Below are 21606 nucleotides of genomic sequence, written 5' to 3'. Positions count from 1 at the left end.
CATGGGTCCTGGCGCCCCTCCCCCTTGGTCCTAGCGCCCCTCCCCCTGGTTCCTGGCACCCCTCCCCCTGGGTCATGGGGCCCCTCCCCCTGGGGCCCCTCCCCCTTGGTCCTAGCGACACTCCCCCTGGGTCCTGGCATCCCTCCCACTGGGTCCTGGGGCCCCTCCCCCCTTGGTCCTAGCGACACTCCCCCTGGGTCCTGGGGCCCCTCCCCCATAAGTCCTGGGGCCCCTCCCTCCTTGGTCCTAGCGCCCCTCCCCCTGGGTCCTGGAACCCCTCCCCCTGGGTCATGGGGCCCCTCCCCCCTGAGTCCTGGGGCCCCTCCACCCTTGGCCCTAGCGACACTCCCCCTGGGTCCTGGGGCCCCTTCCCCCTGGGTCCTGGGGCCCCTCCCCCTTAGTCCTGGGGCCCCTCCCCCCTGGGTCCTGGGGCCCCTCCACCCTTGGTCCTAGCAACACTCCCCCTGGGTCCTGGCGCCCCTCCCCCCTGGGTCCTGGTGCCACTCCCCCCTGGGTCCTTGGGCCCCTCCACCCTTGGCCCTAGCGACACTCCCCCTGGGTCCTGGGGCCCCTCCCCCCTTGGTCCTAGCGCCCCTCCCCCTGGGTCCTGGAACCCCTCCCCCTTGGTCATGGGGCCCCTCCCCCCTGAGTCCTGGGGCCCCTCCACCCTTGGCCCTAGCGACACTCCCCCTGGGTCCTGGGGCCCCTTCCCCCTGGGTCCTGGGGCCCCTCCCCCTTAGTCCTGGGGCCCCTCCCCCCTGGGTCCTGGGGCCCCTCCACCCTTGGTCCTAGCAACACTCCCCCTGGGTCCTGGCGCCCCTCCCCCCTGGGTCCTGGTGCCACTCCCCCCTGGGTCCTTGGGCCCCTCCACCCTTGGTCCTAGCGACACTCCCCCTGGGTCCTGGCGCCCCTCCCCCTGGGTCCTGGCGCCCCTCCCCCCTGGGTCCTTGGGCCCCTCCACACTTGGTCCTAGCGACACTCCCCCTGGGTCCTGGCGCCCCTCCCCCCTGGGTCCTGGCGCCCCTCCCCCCTGGGTCCTTGGGCCCCTCCACCCTTGGTCCTAGCGACACTCCCCCTGGGTCCTGGGGCCCCTCCCCCCTGGGTCCTGGGGCCCCTCCCCCTGGGTCCTGGGGCCCCTCCCCCTTGGTCCTAGTGCCCCTCCCCCTGGGTCCTGGCGCCCCTCCCCCCTGGGTCCTGGGGCCCCTCCCCCCTGGGTTCATGTTTTCGTGTTTCCCCTAGCACAACACAGCTGATTCAAATAACCAACTCACCATCAAACTTTGATTAGGCTGTGTTGCTAGGGCGAAAACCAAAGTGTTCACCCAGGGGGGGGCCCAGGTACTCTGTAGTACTGAACATGGATTGATCCTCTGTGGGACTGAACATGGGTAGATACTCTGTGGGACTGAACATGGGTAGATACTCTGTAAGACTGAACATGGGTAGATACTCTGTAGGACTGAACATGGGTAGATCATCTGTAGGACTGAACATGGGTAGATACTCTGTGGGACTGAACATGGGTAGATACTCTGTAGGACTGAACATGGGTAGATACTCTGTGGGACTGAACATGGGTAGATACTCTGTGGGACTGAACATGGGTAGATACTCTGTAGGACTGAACATGGGTAGATACTCTGTGGGACTGAACATGGGTAGATACTCTGTAGGACTGAACATGGGTAGATACTCTGTAGGACTGAACATGGGTAGATACTCTGTGGGACTGAACATGGGTAGATACTCTGTGGGACTGAACATGGGTAGATCATCTGTAGGACTGAACATGGGTAAATACTCTGGGACTGAACATGGGTAGTTACTATGTGATACTCTATAGGACTGAACATGGGTAGTTACTCAATAGGACTGAACATGGGTAGTTGCTCTGTGATACTCTGAAGGACTGAACATGGGTAGTTACTCTGTGATACTCTGTAGGATTGAACATGGGTAGATACTCTGTGGGACTGAACATGGGTAGATACTCTGTAGGACTGAACATGGGTAGATACTCTGTGGGACTGAACATGGGTAGATACTCTGGGACGGAAACATGGGTAGATACTCTGTAGGACGGAACATGGGTAGATACTCTGTGGGACTGAACATGGGTAGATACTCTGTGGGACTGAACATGGGTAGATACTATGTAAGACTGAACATGGGTAGATACTCTGGGACTGAACATGGGTAGTTAACATGAGGAGATACTCTGTGGGACTGAACATGGGTAGATACTCTGTAAGACTGAACATGGGTAGATACTCTGTGGGACTGAACATGGGTAGATACTCTTTGGGACTGAACATGGGTAAATACTCTGGGACTGAACATGGGTAGTTACTATGTGATACTCAATAGGACTGAACATGGGTAGATACTCTGTGGGACTGAACATGGGTAGATACTCTGTGGGACTGAACATGGGTAGTTTCTCTGTGATACTCTGTGGGACTGAACATGGGTAGTTACTCTGTGATACTCTGTAGGACTGAACATGGGTAGTTACTCTGTGATACTCTGTAGGACTGAACATGGGTAGTTACTCTGTGATACTCTGTAGGACTGAACATGGGCAGTTACTCTGTGATACACTGTTGGACTGAACATGGGTAGATACTCTGTGATGCTCTGTAGGGCTGAACATGGGTAGTCACTCTGTCGGACTGAACATGGGTAGTTACTCTGTAGGACTGAACATGGGTAGTTACTCTGTCGGACAGAACATGGGTAGTTACTCTGTGATACTCTGTAGGACTGAACATGGGTAGATACTCTGTGATACTCTGTAGGACTGAACAAGGGTAGGTACTCTGTGATACTCTGTAGGACTGAACATGGGTAGATACTCTGTGATACTCTGTAGGACTGAACATGGGTAGTTACTCTGTCGGACTGAACATGGGTAGTTGCTCTGTGATACTCTGAAGGACTGAACATGGGTAGTTACTCTGTGATACTCTGTAGGCTTGAACATGGGTAGATACTCTGTTGGACTGAACATGGGTAGATACTCTGTAGGACGGAACATGGGTAGATACTCTGTGGGACTGAACATGGGTAGATACTCTGTAGGACTGAACATGAGTAGATACTCTGTGGGACTGAACATGGGTAGATACTCTTGGACTGAACATGGGTAGTTAATATGTGATACTCTATAGGACTGAAGATGGGTAGTTACTCTATAGGACTGAACATGGGTAGATACTGTGTGGGACTGAACATGGGTAGATACTCTGTGGGACTGACCATGGGTAGTTTCTCTGTGATACTCTGTAGGACTGAACATGGGTAGTTACTCTGTGATACTCTGTAGGTCTGAACATGGGTAGTTACTCTGTTTTACTCTGTAGGACTGAAAATGGGTAGTTACTCTGTTTTACTCTGTAGGACTGAAAATGGGTAGTTACTCTGTGATACTCTGTAAGACTGAACATGGGTAGTTATTCTGTAGGACTGAACATGGGTAGTTACTCTGTATGACTGAACATGGGTAGTTACTCTGTAGGACTGAACATGGGTAGTTACTCTGTGACACTCTGTAGGACTGAACATGGGTAGGTGGTCTGTAGGACTGAACATGGGTAGATACTCGGTGATACTGAACATGGGTAGATACTCTGTGATACTCTGTGGGACTGAACATGGGTAGATACTCTGTGACCCTCTGTGGGACTGAACATCGGTAGTTACTCTGTGATACTCTGTGGGACTGAACATTGGTAGATACTCTGTGACACTGTGGGACTGAACATGGGTAGTTCATCTGTAGGACTGAACATGGGTAGTTACTCTGTGATACTCTGTCGAACTGAACATGGGTAGTTACTCTGTGATACTCTGTAGGCCTGAACATGGGTAGTTACTCTGTGATACTCTGTAGGACTGAACATGGGTAGATACTCTGTGATACTCTGTAGGACTGAAATGGGTAGTTACTCTATAGCACTGAACATGGCTAGTTACTCTGTAGGACTGAACATGGGTAGTTACTCTGTGATACTCTGTAGGTCTGAACATGGGTAGTTACTCTGTAGGATAGAACATGGGTAGTTCCTCTGTGATACTCTGTAGGTCTGAACATGGGTAGTTACTCTGTTTTACTCTGTAGGACTGAAAATGGGTAGTTACTCTGTTTTACTCTGTAGGACTGAACATGGGTAGTTACTCTGTGATACTCTGTAAGACTGAACATGGGTAGTTATTCTGTAGGACTGAACATGGGTAGTTACTCTGTATGACTGAACATGGGTAGTTACTCTGTAGGACTGAACATGGGTAGTTACTCTGTGACACTCTGTAGGACTGAACATGGGTAGGTGGTCTGTAGGACTGAACATGGGTAGATACTCGGTGATACTGAACATGGGTAGATACTCTGTGATACTCTGTGGGACTGAACATGGGTAGTTACTCTGTGATACTGAACATGGGTAGATACTCTGTGGGACTAAACATGGGTAGATACTCTGTGGGACTGAACATGGGTAGATAATCTGTGGGACTGAACATTGGTAGGTACTCTATAGGACTGATCATGGGTAGATACTCTATAGGACTGAACATGGGTAGTTACTCTGTAGGACTGAACATGGGTATATACTCTGTGGTACTCTGTGGGACTGAACATGGGTAGATATTCTTTAGGACTGAACATGGGTAGATACTCTGTAGGACTGAACATGGGTAGATAATCTGTGGGACTGAACATGGGTAGTTACTGTGTGATACTCTGTAGGACTGAACATGGGTAGTTACTGTGTGATACTCTGTAGGACAGAACATGGGTAGATACTCTATGATACTCTCTAGGACTGAACATGGGTAGTTACTCTGTGATACTCTCTAGGACTGAACATGGATTTGGCAACTTCATATCATATGTTGACCTAACCTGTGTGTGTTGTCCTAACCTGTGTGTTGACTTAACCTGTGTGTTTTGACCTAACCTGTGTGTGTGCGTTAACCTAACCTGTGTGTTTTGCCCTAACCTGTGTGTCTTGACCTAACCTGTGTGTGTGCGTTGACCTAACCTGTGTGTTTTGCCCTAACCTGTGTGTCTTGACCTAACCTGTGTGTTTTGACCTAACCTGTGTGTTTTGCCCTAACCTGTGTGTCTTGACCTAACCTGTGTGTTTTGCCCTAACCTGTGTGTTTTGACCTAACCTGTGTGTTTTGACCTAACCTGTGTGTGTTGTCCTAACCTGTGTGTGTTGACCCAACCTGTGTATGTGTTGACCTGACCTGTGTGTGTGTTGACCTAACCTGTGTGTGTGTTGACCTAACCTGTGTGTGTTGACCCAACCTGTGTATGTGTTGACCTGACCTGTGTGTGTGTTGACCTAACCTGTGTGTTTTGACCTAACCTGTGTGTTTTGACCTAACCTGTGTGTTTTGACCTAACCTGTGTGTTTTGACCCAACCTGTGTGTGTTGACCTGACCTGTGTATGTGTTGACCTGACCTGTGTGTGTGTTGACCTAACCTGTGTATGTGTTGACCTGACCTGTGTGTGTGTTGACCCAACCTGTGTATGTGTTGACCTGACCTGTGTGTGTGTTGACCTAACCTGTGTGTGTGTTGACCTAACCTGTGTGTGTTGACCCAACCTGTGTATGTGTTGACCTGACCTGTGTGTGTGTTGACCTGACCTGTGTGTGTGTTGACCTAACCTGTGTGTGTGTTGACCTAACCTGTGTGTGTGTTGACCTAACCTGTGTGTTTTGACCTAACCTGTGTGTTTTGACCTAACCTGTGTGTGTGTTGACCTGACCTGTGTGTGTGTTGACCCAACCTGTCTGTTTGTGTTGACCCAACCTGTCTGTGTGTGTTGACCCAACCTGTGTGTGTTTTGACCTGACCTGTGTGTGTGTTGACCCAACCTGTCTGTGTGTGTTGACCCAACCTGTGTGTGTGTGTGTTGTCCCAACCTGTCTGTGTGTGTTGACCCAACCTGTGTGTGTTGACCTGACCTGTGTGTGTGTTGACCTAACCTGTGTGTGTGTTGACCTAACCTGTGTGTGTGTTGACCTAATCTGTGTGTGTGTTGTCCTAACCTGTGTGTTTTGACCTAACCTGTGTGTGTGTTGACCTAACCTGTGTGTGTGTGTTGACCCAACCTGTGTGTGTTGACCAAACCTGTGTGTGTTGACCTGACCTGTGTGTGTTTTGACCTAACCTGTGTGTGTGTTGACCTAACCTGTGTGTGTGTTGACCTAACCTGTGTGTGTATTGACCCAACCTCTGTGTTTTGACTTAACCTGTGTGTGTCTTGACCTAACCTGTGTGTGTTGACCCAACCTGTGTGTGTGTTGACCTAACCTGTGTGTGTGTGTTGACCCAACCTGTGTGTGTTGACCAAACCTGTGTGTGTTGACCTGACCTGTGTGTGTTTTGACCTAACCTGTGTGTGTGTTGACCTAACCTGTGTGTGTGTTGACCTAACCTGTGTGTTTTGACCTAACCTGTGTGTTTTGACCTAACCTGTGTGTGTGTTGACCTGACATTTGTGTGTGTTGACCCAACCTGTGTGTGTTGACCTGACCTGTGTATGTGTTGACCTAACCTGTGTGTTTTGATTTAACCTGTGTGTTTTGACCTAACCTGTGTATGTTGACCTAACCTGTGTGTGCGTTGACCTAACCTGTGTGTGCGTTGACCTAACCTGTGTGTGTTGACCTGACCTGTGTGTGTTTTGACCTAACCTGTGTGTGTGTTGACCTAACCTGTGTGTGTTGACCTAACCTGTGTGTTTTGACCCAACCTGTCTGTGTGTGTTGACCCAACCTGTGTGTGTGTGTTGACCTGACCTGTGTGTGTGTTGACCCAACCTGTCTGTGTGTGTTGACCCAACCTGTGTGTGTGTTGACCTGACCTGTCTTTGTGTGTTGACCTAACCTGTGTGTTTTGACCTAACCTGTGTGTTTTGACCTAACCTGTGTGTGTTGACCTAACCAGTGTGTGTGTTGACCTGACCTGTGTGTGTGTTGACCCAACCGGTCTGTGTGTGTTGACCCAACCTGTGTGTGTGTTGACCTGACCTGTGTGTGTGTTGACCCAACCTGTCTGTGTGTGTTGACCCAACCTGTGTGTGTGTTGACCTGACCTGTGTGTGTGTTGACCCAACCTGTGTGTGTGTTGACCTGACCTGTGTGTGTGTTGACCCAACCTGTCTGTGTGTGTTGACCCAACCTGTGTGTGTGTTGACCTGACCTGTCTGTGTGTGTTGACCCAACCTGTGTGTGTGTTGACCTGACCTGTCTTTGTGTGTTGACCTAACCTGTGTGTGTGTTGACCTAACCTGTGTGTTTTGACCTAACCTGTGTGTTTTGACCTAACCTGTGTGTGTTGACCCAACCTGTGTGTGTTTTGACCTAACCTGTGTGTGTTGAACTAACCTGTGTGTGTTGAACTAACCTGTGTGTGTTGACCCAACCTGTGTGTGTTTTGACCTAACCTGTGTGTTTTGACCTAACCTGTGTGTTTTGACCTAACCTGTGTGCGTTGACCTGACCTGTGTGTTTTGACCTAACCTGTGTGTTTTGACCTAACCTGTGTGTGTTGAACTAACCTGTGTGTTTTGACCTAACCTGTGTGTTTTGACCTAACCTGTGTGTTTTGACCTAACCTGTGTGTTTTGACCTAACCTGTGTGTGTTGAACTAACCTGTGTGTTTTGACCTAACCTGTGTTTCTCTTTCCCCAGGTGAGCCAGAGTTTAAGTACATCGGAAACATGCACGGCAACGAGGCGGTAGGACGGGAACTCATCGTCTACCTGGCTCAGTACCTCTGTAACCAATACCAACAGGTAACATAACCTGGCTGTACCTCTGTTACCAACAGGTAATATAACCTGTCTCTGTACCTCTGTTACCAACAGGTAATATAACCTGTCTCAGTACCTCTGTTACCAACAGGTAATATAACCTGTCTCTGTACCTCTGTTACCAACAGGTAATATAACCTGTCTGTACCTCTGTTACCAACAGGTAATATAACCTGTCTGTACCTCTGTTACCAACAGGTAATATAACCTGTAGTTTGGATCCAACTAAACGATCACAGAGTTAATATGTTGTTGTGTCATCACAGGGCAACTAAACGATCAAAGAGTTAATATGTTGTTGTGTTGTATCAGTGCAACTAAACGATCACAGAGTTAATATGTTGTTATGTTGTAACAGAGCAACTAAACGATCACAGAGTTAATATGTTGTTGTGTTGTAACAGAGCAACTAAACGATCACAGAGTTAAAATGTTGTTGTGTTGTATCAGTGCAACCAAACGATCACGGAGTTAATATGTTGTTGTTTTATCACAGGGCAACTAAACGATCAAAGAGTTAATATGTTGTTGTGTTGTATCAGTGCAACTAAACGATCACAGAGTTAATATGTTGTTATGTTGTAACAGAGCAACTAAACGATCACAGAGTTAATATGTTGTTGTGTTGTAACAGAGCAACTAAACGATCACAGAGTTAAAATGTTGTTGTGTTGTATCTGTGCAACCAAACGATCACGGAGTTAATATGTTGTTGTTTTATCACAGGGCAACTAAACGATCACAGAGTTAATATGTTGTTGTGTTATCACAGGGCAACTAAACGATCATAGAGTTAATATGTTGTTGTGTTGTAACAGAGCAACTAAACGATCACAGAGTTAATATGTTGTTGTTTTATCACAGGGCAACGAGTCTATCACAAAGTTAATATGTTGTTGTGTTGTATCAGTGCAACTAAACGATCACAGAATTAATATGTTGTTGTGTTATCACAGGGCAACTAAACAATCACAGAGTTAATATGTTGTGTTATCACAGGGCAACTAAACGATCATAGAGTTAATATGTTGTTGTGTTGTAACAGAGCAACTAAACGATCACAGAGTTAATATGTTGTTGTGTTGTAACAGAGCAACTAAACGATCACTGAGTTAATATGTTGTTGTTTTATCACAGGGCAACCAAACGATCACAGAGTTAATATGTTGTGTGGTAACAGAGCAACTAAACGATCACAGAGTTAATATGTTGTTGTGTTATCACAGGGCAACTAAACGATCACAGAGTTAATATGTTGTTGTGTTGTATCAGAGCAACTAAACGATCACTGAGTTAATATGTTGTTGTTTTGTAACAGGGAACTAAACGATCACAGAGTTAATATGTTGTTGTGTTGTATCAGAGCAACTTAACGATCACAGAGTTAATATGTTGTTGTGTTTTCACAGGGCAACGAGTCGATCACAGAGTTAATATGTTGTTGTGTTATCACAGGGCAACGAGTCGATCATCGATCTGATCCACACCACACGTATCCACCTGATGCCCTCCATGAACCCTGATGGCTTTGAGAAGGCTGCCTCCCAGGTAACACACACACCACAACTAACACACACACACCACAACTAACACACACACCACAACTAACACACACATCACAACTAACACACACACCACAACTAACACACACACCACAACTAACACACACACCACAACTAACACACACATCACAACTAACACACACACCACAACTAACACACACATCACAACTAACACACACATCACAACTAACACACACATCACAACTAACACACACACAGACTGGTTCATGGGACCAGGTAACATCTCTCCTCCCTCTGTGTGTCAGTCGGGGGAGCTGAAAGATTGGTTCGTAGGTCGTAGTAACGCCCAGGGGGTTGACCTGAACAGGAACTTCCCTGACCTGGACCGCATCGTCTACGGCAACGAGAAGGAGGGCGGAGCCAACAACCACCTGCTCAACAACATGAAGAAGGCCGTGGACGAAAATACCAAGGTAACACACCTGTCTGTCTGTCTGTCTGTCTGTCTGTCTGTCTGTCTGGTAACACACCTGTCTGTCTGTCTGTCTGGTAACACACCTGTCTGTCTGTCTGTCTGTCTGTCTGTCTGTCTGTCTGTCTGTCTGTCTGTCTGGTAACACACCTGTCTGTCTGTCTGTCTGTCTGTCTGGTAACACACCTGTCTGTCTGTCTGTCTGTCTGTCTGTCTGGTAACACACCTGTCTGTCTGTCTGTCTGTCTGTCTGTCTGTCTGTCTGGTAACACACCTATCTGTCTGTCTGTCTGGTAACACACCTGTCTGTCTGTCTGTCTGTCTGTCTGTCTGTCTGTCTGTCTGTCTGTCTGTGTCTGTGTTGTCTCCAGCTGGCTCCAGAGACCAAGGCAGTGATCCTGTCTGTCTGTGTTGTCTCCAGCTGGCTCCAGAGACCAAGGCAGTGATCCTGTCTGTCTGTGTCTGTGTTGTCTCCAGGCTGCTCCAGAGACCAAGGCAGTGATCCTGTCTGTCTGTGTTGTCTCCAGCTGGCTCCAGAGACCAAGGCAGTGATCCTGTCTGTCTGTGTTGTCTCCAGCTAGCTCCAGAGACCAAGGCAGTGATCCTGTCTGTCTGTGTTGTCTCCAGCTAGCTCCAGAGACCAAGGCAGTGATCCTGTCTGTCTGTGTTGTCGCCAGCTGACTCCAGAGACCAAGGCAGTGATCCTGTCTGTCTGTGTCTGTGTTGTCTCCATGTAGCTCCAGAGACCAAGGCAGTGATCCTGTCTGTCTGTGTTGTCTCCAGCTGGCTCCAGAGACCTAGTCAGTGATCCTGTCTGTCTGTGTTGTCTCCAGCTGGCTCCAGAGACCAAGGCAGTGATCCTGTCTGTCTGTGTCTGTGTTGTCTCCAGCTGGCTCCAGAGACCAAGGCAGTGATCCTGTCTGTCTGTGTTGTCTCCAGCTGGCTCCAGAGACCAAGGCAGTGATCCTGTCTGTCTGTGTCTGTGTTGTCTCCAGCTAGCTCCAGAGACCAATGCAGTGATCCTGTCTGTCTGTGTCTTTGTTGTCTCCAGCTAGCTCCAGAGACCAAGGCAGTGATCCTGTCTGTCTGTGTCTGTGTTGTCTCCAGCTGGCTCCAGAGACCAAGGCAGTGATCCTGTCTGTCTGTGTCTGTGTTGTCTCTAGCTAGCTCCAGAGACCAAGGCAGTGATCCTGTCTGTCTGTGTCTGTGTTGTCTCCAGCTGGCTCCAGAGACCAAGGCAGTGATCCTGTCTGTCTGTGTTGTCTCCAGCTGGCTCCAGAGACCAAGGCAGTGATCCTGTCTGTCTGTGTCTGTGTTGTCTCCAGCTGGCTCCAGAGACCAAGGCAGTGATCCTGTCTGTCTGTGTCTGTGTTGTCTCCAGCTGGCTCCAGAGACCAAGGCAGTGATCCTGTCTGTCTGTGTCTGTGTTGTCTCCAGCTGGCTCCAGAGACCAAGGCAGTGATCCTGTCTGTCTGTGTCTGTGTTGTCTCCAGCTGGCTCCAGAGACCAAGGCAGTGATCCTGTCTGTCTGTGTCTGTGTTGTCTCCAGCTGGCTCCAGAGACCAAGGCAGTGATCCTGTCTGTCTGTGTCTGTGTTGTCTCCAGCTGGCTCCAGAGACCAAGGCAGTGATCCTGTCTGTCTGTGTTGTCTCCAGCTGGCTCCAGAGACCAAGGCAGTGATCCTGTCTGTCTGTGTCTGTGTTGTCTCCAGCTGGCTCCAGAGACCAAGGCAGTGATCCTGTCTGTCTGTGTCTGTGTTGTCTCCAGCTGGCACCAGAGACCAAGGCAGTGATCCTGTCTGTCTGTGTCTGTGTTGTCTCCAGCTGGCTCCAGAGACCAAGGCAGTGATCCTGTCTGTCTGTGTCTGTGTTGTCTCCAGCTGGCTCCAGAGACCAAGGCAGTGATCCTGTCTGTCTGTGTCTGTGTTGTCTCCAGCTGGCTCCAGAGACCAAGGCAGTGATCCTGTCTGTGTCTGTGTTGTCTCCAGCTGGCTCCAGAGACCAAGGCAGTGATCCTGTCTGTCTGTGTCTGTGCTGTCTCCAGCTGGCTCCAGAGACCAAGGCAGTGATCCTGTCTGTCTGTGTTGTCTCCAGCTGGCTCCAGAGACCAAGGCAGTGATCCTGTCTGTCTGTGTCTGTGTTGTCTCCAGCTGGCTCCAGAGACCAAGGCAGTGATCCTGTCTGTCTGTGTCTGTGTTGTCTCCAGCTGGCTCCAGAGACCAAGGCAGTGATCCTGTCTGTCTGTGTTGTCTCCAGCTGGCTCCAGAGACCAAGGCAGTGATCCTGTCTGTCTGTGTCTGTGTTGTCTCCAGCTAGCTCCAGAGACCAAGGCAGTGATCAGGTGGATAATGGAGATTCCATTCGTCCTCTCAGCTAATCTGCATGGAGGAGATGTGGTGGCCAACTACCCCTACGACGAGACACGCAGCGGTAACCACGCTACACACACACCACGCTACACACACACCACGCTACACACACCACGCTACACACACACCACGCTACACACACACCACGCTACACACACACCACGCTACACACACACCACGCTACACAAACACGACGCTACACACACACCACGCTACACACACACCACGCTACACACACACCACGCTACACACACACCACGCTACACACACACCACGCTGCACAAACACGACGCTACACAGACACCACGCTACACACACACCACGCTACACACACACCACGCTACACAAACACGACGCTACACACACACCACGCTACACACACACCACGCTACACACACACCACGCTACACACACACCACGCTACACACACACCACGCTACACATATAAACCACTGTGAACCAGACATCTCCTACAGTGTAGAGTAGAGCATCATGGGATCACTTAAACCGCTGTGAACTAGACATCTCCTACAGTGTAGAGTAGAGCATCATGGGATAATTTCAACCACTGTGAACCAGACATCTCCTACAGTGTAGAGTAGAGCATCATGGGTAATTTAAACCACTGTGAACCAGACATGAAGCTGAGTAAATGACACACAAATGTAATTTAAGAATGGGAAGCATATAAATAACACACATATAACAGATCTACCTCTTCTTAGACTTCATTTCAATGAGAATTTCAGATGTATAACTCATATTTCTATGTGAATTTGGTCAGGTCGCCCAAAAACGTTACATAATGCCACTGCTAATAAGTGCAAATAAGTTATCCCCCCCCTCATTCCCTCCCCCATTCCCTCTTTTCTCCATCCTCCCTCCTCCCTCTCCCATCCTCCCTCCCTCCCACCTCCCTCCCTCCTCCCCTCCCTCTCCCATCCTCCCCTCCCTCTCCCATCCTCCCTCCCTCTCCTATCCTCTCTTCCCTCGCTCCCTCCCTCCCACCTCCCTTCCTCCCTCTCCCTCCCTCCCTCCCTCCCTCCCTCCCTCCCTCCCTCCCTCCCTCCCTCCCTCCCTCCCTCCCTCCCTCCCTCCCTCCCTCCCTCCCTCCCTCCCTCCCTCCCTCCCTCCCTCTCCCATCCTCTCTACCTCTCCCTCCCTCCCTCCCTCCCTCCCTCCCTCCCTCCCTCCCTCCAGGTTCGACCCATGAGTACAGCGCCAGTCCTGATGACGTCACCTTTAAGTCTCTGGCGAAGTCCTACTCCCAGTTTAATCCTGTGATGTCAGACCCCCAGCGGGCTCCGTGCAGGAAGAACGACGATGATACCAGCTTCACCGACGGCATCACCAACGGAGGGGCCTGGTACAGCGTACCCGGAGGTAACACACAGACACGAGCTTCACCTACAGAGGGGCCTGGTACAGCGTACCCAGAGGTAACACACAGACACTAGCATCACCTACAGAGGGGCCTGGTACAGCGTACCCGGAGGTAACACACAGACACTAGCTTCACCTACAGAGGGGCCTGGTACAGCGTACCTAGAGGTAACACACAGACACTAGCTTCACCTACAGAGGGGCCTGGTACAGCGTACCCGGAGGTAACACACAGACAGACACTAGCTTCACCTACAGAGGGGCTTGGTACAGCGTACCCAGAGGTAACACACAGACACTAGCTTCACCTACAGAGGGGCCTGGTACAGCGTACCCAGAGGTAACACACAGACACTAGCTTCACCTACAGAGGGGCCTGGTACAGCGTACCCAGAGGTAACACACAGACACTAGCTTCACCTACAGAGGGGCCTGGTACAGCGTACCCGGAGGTAACACACAGACACGAGCTTCACCTACAGAGTGGCCTGGTACAGCGTACCCAGAGGTAACACACAGACACTAGCTTCACCTACAGAGGGGCCTGGTACAGCGTACCTAGAGGTAACACACAGACAGACACTAGCTTCACCTACAGAAGTGAGGTGACAGGGGAGGCAGAGCTGGGGAACAGACCCAGGTTAGGGGGGAGGCAGAGCCGGGGAACAGACCCAGGTTAGGGGGGTATAACATTTTGACAGGGGAGGCAGAGCCGGGGAACAGACCCAGGTTAGGGGGGAGGCAGAGCTGGGGAACAGACCCAGGTTAGGGGGGAGGCAGAGCCGGGGAACAGACCCAGGTTAGGGGGGTATAACATTTTGACAGGGGAGGCAGAGCCGGGGAACAGACCCAGGTTAGGGGGGAGGCAGAGCTGGGGAACAGACCCAGGTTAGGGGGGAGGCAGAGCCGGGGAACAGACCCAGGTTAGGGGGGTATAACATTTTGACAGGGGAGGCAGAGCTGGGGAACAGACCCATGTTAGGGGGGGTATAACATGTTGACAGCGGAGGCAGAGCTGGGGAACAGACCCAGGTTAGGGGGGGTATAACATGTTGACAGCGGAGGCAGAGCTGGGGAACAGACCCAGGTTAGGGGGGGTATAACATGTTGACAGCGGAGGCAGAGCCGGGGAACAGACCCAGGTTAGGGGGGAGGCAGAGCTGGGGAACAGACAGTTTTTTCAATATAATTATGATGGTTCAACGCATTCAAGGTGCTCTACGCAGAAATCGCTCCTCCATTTCCTGGTTGGTAATATTAGAATAGTTTGTCTAATTTCAGTTTATGTGACTAAATAAACTAGTATAGTGGAGATAATCATTGTGCCATCTAAATCGCAGTGACATCTCTTTTCAAAACCAACAATACAACCAGTCGTGATGTTTTAATCTGTCAAACAAATCCCTTCAGAAACTAGTGTGGTAGTCTCAGTAGGTTACCTGTGTAGTCTCAGTAGGTTACCTGTGTAGTCTCAGTAGGTTACCTGTGTAGTCTCAGTAGGTTACCTGTGTAGTGTAGTAGTCTCAGTAGGTTACCTGTGTAGTCTCAGTCGGTTACCTGTGTAGTCTCAGTAGGTTACCTGTGTAGTCTCACTAGGTTACCTGTGTAGTCTCAGTAGGTTACCTGTATAGTCTCTGTAGGTTACCTGTGTAGTCTCAGTAGGTTACCTGTGTAGTGTTGTAGTCTCAGTGGGTTACCTGTGTAGTCTCAGTAGGTTACCTGTGTAGTCTCAGTAGGTTACCTGTGTAGTCTCAGTAGGTTACCTGTGTAGTCTCACTAGGTTACCTGTGTAGTCTCAGTAGGTTACCTGTGTAGTCTCAGTAGGTTACCTGTGTAGTCTCAGTAGGTTACCTGTGTAGTCTCACTAGGTTACCTGTGTAGTCTCAGTAGGTTACCTGTGTAGTCTCAGTAGGTTACCTGTGTAGTCTCAGTAGGTTACCTGTGTAGTCTCACTAGGTTACCTGTGTAGTCTCAGTAGGTTACCTGTGTAGTCTCAGTAGGTTACCTGTGTAGTGTTGTAGTGTCAGTAGGTTACCTGTGTAGTCTCAGTAGGTTACCTGTGTAGTGTTGTAGTGTCAGTAGGTTACCTGTGTAGTGTTGTAGTGTCAGTAGGTTACCTGTGTAGTCTCAGTAGGTTACCTGTGTAGTCTCAGTAGGTTACCTGTGTAGTGTAGTAGTCTCAGTAGGTTACCTGTGTAGTCTCAGTAGGTTACCTGTGTAGTCTCACTAGGTTACCTGTGTAGTCTCAGTAGGTTACCTGTGTAGTCTCAGTAGGTTACCTGTGTAGTGTTGTAGTCTCAGTAGGTTACCTGTGTAGTCTCACTAGGTTACCTGTGTAGTCTCAGTAGGTTACCTGTGTAGTCTCAGTAGGTTACCTGTGTAGTGTAGTAGTCTCAGTAGGTTACCTGTGTAGTCTCACTAGGTTACCTGTGTAGTCTCAGTAGGTTACCTGTGTAGTGTAGTAGTCTCAGTAGGTTACCTGTGTAGTCTCACTAGGTTACCTGTGTAGTCTCAGTAGGTTACCTGTGTAGTCTCAGTAGGTTACCTGTGTAGTGTAGTAGTCTCAGTAGGTTACCTGTGTAGTTTCAGTCAGTTACCTGTGTAGTCTCAGTAGGTTACCTGTGTAGTCTCAGTAGGTTACCTGTGTAGTTCCAGTAGGTTACCTGTGTAGTGTAGTAGTCTCAATAGATTACCTGTGTAGTTTCAGTAGGTTACCTGTGTAGTCTCAGTAGGTTACCTGTGTAGTGTTGTAGTCTCAGTAGGTTACCTGTGTAGTGTAGTAGTCTCAGTAGGTTACCTGTGTAGTGTTGTAGTCTCAGTAGGTTACCTGTGTAGTGTAGTGTTCTCAGTTGGCTGCACTACTTAATGCAGCTGGTGGCCACACCAGATACTGACTGTTACTTTTTATATTGACCCCCCTTTGTTCAGGGACACATTATTCCATTTCTGTTAGTCACATGTCTGTGGAACTTGTTCAGTTTATGTCTCAGTTGTTGAATCTTGTTGTATACTAATATTTACACATGTTAAGTTTGCTGAATTTATCCCTCCCTCCCTCCCTCCCTCCCTCCCTCCCTCCCTCCCTCCCTCCCTCTCCCCAGGCATGCAGGATTTTAACTACCTGAGCAGTAACTGTTTTGAGATAACTCTGGAGCTGAGCTGTGACAAGTTTCCTGCTGAAGACACACTGAAGACTTATTGGGAGGAGAACCGCAACTCACTGGTCAACTACATAGAACAGGTACACCTACACACACACACACACCTACACACACACACCTACACACACACCTACACACACGTCATAATTGACATAAATATGTCTTATTCTACCAAAACATGAATTGTGTGTGTGTGTGTGTGTGTGTGTGTGTGTGTGTGTGTGTGTGTGTGTGTGTGTGTGTGTGTGTGTGTGTGTGTGTGTGTGTGTGTGTGTGTAGGTGCATCGTGGTGTGAAGGGCTTTGTGCGTGACCTTCAGGGTGGAGCCATCTTTAACGCCTCCATCTCAGTGGAGGGCATCGACCATGACATCACTACAGGTACAACCAATCCCAGCCCTCCTCTCAGCCAACCCTAATGGTGATGAGTTACTGTGAAGTATATTGTTGATTGGAGAAAACATGCTGATTATCATATTGATTATAGTTTATTGATTATTATCATATTGATTAGAGTTGATTGATTATTATTATATTGATAAATTGTTATTGATTATTATGATATTGATCATAGTTAAGGACTGTGATAATGTTATTGATAATTGAGTATTGATTATTAATGTGTATTGATTACTAATGTACTTTCTTATTGTAGCTAAGTACAGTGATATTGATGATTGATTATTGATTGTGTATTGATAACAGCTAAGGACGGAGACTACTGGCGTCTCCTGGCAGCAGGGAACTACAAGGTATCTGCCTATGCTCCAGGTTACTTGACTGTCATCAAGAAGGTGGCTGTCCCCTACAGTCCTGCTATTAGGGTAAGAACCATGAAACCATGACAACAACACCCAGTAATACCATGACAACAACAACCCATAATAACATGACAACCATAATAACATGACAACAGCTAGGTTTATTATTAGTTCCCATGACAACAGTATGTTCAGTAGTAGTTAACATGACAACAGTATGTTCAGTAGTAGTTACCTTGACAACAGTATGTTCAGTAGTCGTTACCATGACAACAGTATGTTCATTAGTAGTTACCATGACAACAGTATGTTCAGTAGTAGTTACCATGCCAACAGTATGTTCAGTAGTAGTTACCATGACAACAGTATGTTCAGTAGTAGTTAACATGACAACAGCTATGTTCAGTAGTAGTTACCATGACAACAGCATGTTCAGTAGTAGTTACCATGACAACAGTATGTTCAGTAGTAGTTACCATGACAACAGCATGTTCAGTAGTAGTTACCATGACAACAGTATGTTCAGTAGTAGTTACCATGACAACAGTATGTTCAGTAGTAGTTAACATGACAACAGTATGTTCAGTAGTAGTTACCATGACAACAGTATGTTCAGTAGTAGTTACCATGACAACAGTATGTTCAGTAGTCGTTACCATGACAACAGTATGTTCAGTAGTAGTTACCATGACAACAGCTATGTTCAGTAGTAGTTACCATGACAACAGTATGTTCAGTAGTAGTTACCATGACAACAGTATGTTCAGTAGTCGTTACCATGACAACAGTATGTTCAGTAGTAGTTTCCTTGACAACAGCTATGTTCAGTAGTAGTTAACATGCATTATCTACAGGTGGAGAGGATTAGGGTTAAACTGTTTGTCTAACCGTCTAACCTGTGTGTGTCTCCAGGTGGACTTTGAGCTGGAGTCCTTGGTAGAGAGGAAGGAAGAGGAAAAGGAGGAGCTGATGGACTGGTGGAAGATGATGTCAGAGACACTCAACTTCTGATTGGTCCATAGGGCCACTGGCACGTCTGTGATTGGTTGACAGGTTGATTGACTTGTGCGTCTACAAATGGGTGTACTATATTGTGTGTTGTCCCGCCCACTGTACAGGTCTTCTCTTAATTGAATTTTTCTGTCTTTATTTACTTTTGTCTAATGGTTGATGTTGTTGTCAAGGGTTACCCCATTCCAGGGGGCTCCAAGCTTTTCTAGCATGCAATCTACTCATTATTTATCTGGCTTTCCAATAGGCCCTCTTCTCCCCTGCAACTTTTCCTGGTCCTTAGTGAACAAGAGGAAGTAGGGCACTATGTTGTCAACTCTTCACTGGTCCTTAGAGAGGAAGTAGTTTACTATGTTGTCAACTCTTCCCTGGTCCTTAGTGTACTAGAGGAAGTAGGGCACTATGTTGTCAACTCGTCCCTGGTCCTTAGAGAGGAAGTAGTTTACTATGTTGTCAACTATTCCCTGGTCCTTAGTGTACTAGAGGAAGTAGGACACTATGTTGTCAACTATTCCCTGGTCCTTAGTGTACTAGAGGAAGTAGGGCACTATGTTGTCAACTCTTCCCTGGTCCTTAGTGTACTAGAGGAAGTAGTGCACTGTGGTTAATAAACAGCTCTAAGGCCCTATACAATCTGTTATTATGTTTTCTGTCAATATACCTGTATAATAAACAGCACTAAGGCCCTATACAATCTGTTATTATGTTTTCTGTCAATATACCTGTATAATAAACAGCACTAAGGCCCTATACAATCTGTTATTATGTTTTCTGTCAATATACCTGTATAATAAACAGCACTAAGGCCCTATACAATCTGTTATTATGTTTTCTGTCAATATACCTAGTTAATAAACAGCACTAAGGCCCTATACAATCTGTTATTATGTTTTCTGTCAATATACCTAGTTAATAAACAGCTCTAAGGCCCTATACAATCTGTTATTATGTTTTCTGTCAATATACCTGTATAATAAACAGCACTAAGGCCCTATACAATCTGTTATTATGTTTTCTGTCAATATACCTGTATAATAAACAGCACTAAGGCCCTATACAATCTGTTATTATGTTTTCTCATTTTTATCTTTCTTGGATTTAGGTTTTGTTTTTTACTCTCAAAATATATTTTTTCCAACTAAATTAGACTACATTATATTAAATTAGATGAGTTCTGAGTCCATGTCAATGCTTAAATTACATAATGAAAAATAAAAGTAAGTAGAAGAAAACAAACACATTTAGATTTTGGGGTGTAATTCCCCTTTAATTATGCGTCTGGCCCTTTAATTATGCGTCTGGCCCTTTAATTATGCGTCTGGCCCTTTAATTATGCGTCTGGCCCTTTAATTATGCGTCTGGCCCTTTAATTATGCGTCTGGTCCTTTAATTATGCGTCTGGCCCTTTAATTGTGCGTCTGGCCCTTTAATTGTGCGTCTGGCCCTTTAATTATGCGTCTGGCCCTTTAATTATGCGTCTGGCCCTTTAATTATGCAGTTTGCGGTGGTTGAACACGTGAACATTTCATGTACTATTCAGAATAGTTTGGCGAGCAACTCATAGGTGGGCTGGTAGCTACCGGTAGCTGGAGATCAACCTGTTGGAGAGGCCTACACCCTAACCTACCCGGAAATACTCTGACTCACACAGACTGATCCCTGGAAATACTCTGACTCACACAGACTGATCCCTGGAAATACTCTGACTCACACAGACTGATCCCTGGAAATACTCTGACTCACACAGACTGATCCCTGGAAATACTCTGACTCACACAGACTGATTGCTGGAAATAGACCACGATTTCCGACGTTTGAAAAGGACACCCAGAACGTCGATATATGGCTTCCTCCACGCTCACCCCAAAAAATGAGAAATGATTGGCCGGCAGATTGAACTGGTGATGCTCAGAGCCAGAGGGAGCTGCTCAGACCAGTGCAGTTCAGAATGCTCTAGCCAGCCGGCAGATTGAACTGGTGATGCTCAGAGCCAGAGGGAGTTGCTCAGACCAGTGCAGTTCAGAATGCTCTAGCCAGCCGGCAGATTGAACTGGTGATGCTCAGAGCCAGAGGGAGTTGCTCAGACCAGTGCAGTTCAGAATGCTCTAGCCAGCCGGCAGATTGAACTGGTGATGCTCAGAGCCAGAGGGAGCTGCTCAGACCAGTGCAGTTCAGAATCCTCTAGCCAGCCGGCAGATTGAACTGGTGATGCTCAGAGCCAGAGGGAGTTGCTCAGACCAGTGCAGTTCAGAATGCTCTAGCCAGACGTCAGATTGAACTGGTGATGCTCAGAGCCAGAGGGAGTTGCTCAGACCAGTGCAGTTCAGAATGCTCTAGCCAGCCGGCAGATTGAACTGGTGATGCTCAGAGCCAGAGGGAGTTGCTCAGACCAGTGCAGTTCAGAATGCTCTAGCCAGCCGGCAGATTGAACTGGTGATGCTCAGAGCCAGAGGGAGTTGCTCAGACCAGTGCAGTTCAGAATGCTCTAGCCAGCCGGCAGATTGAACTGGTGATGCTCAGAGCCAGAGGGAGTTGCTCAGACCATTGCAGTTCAGAATGCTCTAGCCAGCCGTCAGATTGAACTGGTGATGCTCAGAGCCAGAGGGAGCTGCTCAGACCAGTGCAGTTCAGAATGCTCTAGCCAGCCGGCAGATTGAACTGGTGATGCTCAGAGCCAGAGGGAGCTGCTCAGACCATTGCAGTTCAGAATCCTCTAGCCAGCCGTCAGATTGAACTGGTGATGCTCAGAGCCAGAGGGAGTTGCTCAGACCAGTGCAGTTCAGAATGCTCTAGCCAGCCGTCAGATTGAACTGGTGATGCTCAGAGCCAGAGGGAGCTGCTCAGACCATTGCAGTTCAGAATCCTCTAGCCAGCCGTCAGATTGAACTGGTGATGCTCAGAGCCAGAGGGAGTTGCTCAGACCAGTGCAGTTCAGAATCCTCTAGCCAGCCGGCAGATTGAACTGGTGATGCTCAGAGCCAGAGGGAGTTGCTCAGACCAGTGCAGTTCAGAATGCTCTAGCCAGACGTCAGATTGAACTGGTGATGCTCAGAGCCAGAGGGAGTTGCTCAGACCAGTGCAGTTCAGAATGCTCT

The 21606-nt window shown here is 48.3% G+C and overlaps 1 protein-coding gene across 1 annotated transcript in view; it reads left to right on the top strand.

The window, feature by feature from the left end:
• LOC139419176 (carboxypeptidase E) overlaps positions 1 to 19392 on the top strand; it is a 31593-nt gene extending 12201 nt beyond the window's left edge. Inside the window, exons 2-10 of the mRNA XM_071169173.1 lie at positions 7713 to 7816; positions 9290 to 9382; positions 9663 to 9830; positions 12141 to 12258; positions 13398 to 13580; positions 16682 to 16821; positions 17021 to 17120; positions 17445 to 17563; positions 18413 to 19392. Of these exons, the coding sequence (XP_071025274.1) occupies positions 7713 to 7816; positions 9290 to 9382; positions 9663 to 9830; positions 12141 to 12258; positions 13398 to 13580; positions 16682 to 16821; positions 17021 to 17120; positions 17445 to 17563; positions 18413 to 18511 (1124 nt within the window). The 3' untranslated portion in view covers positions 18512 to 19392. The remainder of the gene's footprint in view (positions 1 to 7712; positions 7817 to 9289; positions 9383 to 9662; positions 9831 to 12140; positions 12259 to 13397; positions 13581 to 16681; positions 16822 to 17020; positions 17121 to 17444; positions 17564 to 18412) is intronic.
• Positions 19393 to 21606: the final 2214 nt, after the last annotated feature.

This window comes from Oncorhynchus clarkii, chromosome 10 (assembly GCF_045791955.1).
Source record: "Oncorhynchus clarkii lewisi isolate Uvic-CL-2024 chromosome 10, UVic_Ocla_1.0, whole genome shotgun sequence".
NCBI lineage: Eukaryota > Metazoa > Chordata > Actinopteri > Salmoniformes > Salmonidae > Oncorhynchus > Oncorhynchus clarkii.
Note: the sequence above shows the minus strand (reverse complement) of the source record. Positions and strands in the feature narration are given on the sequence as shown.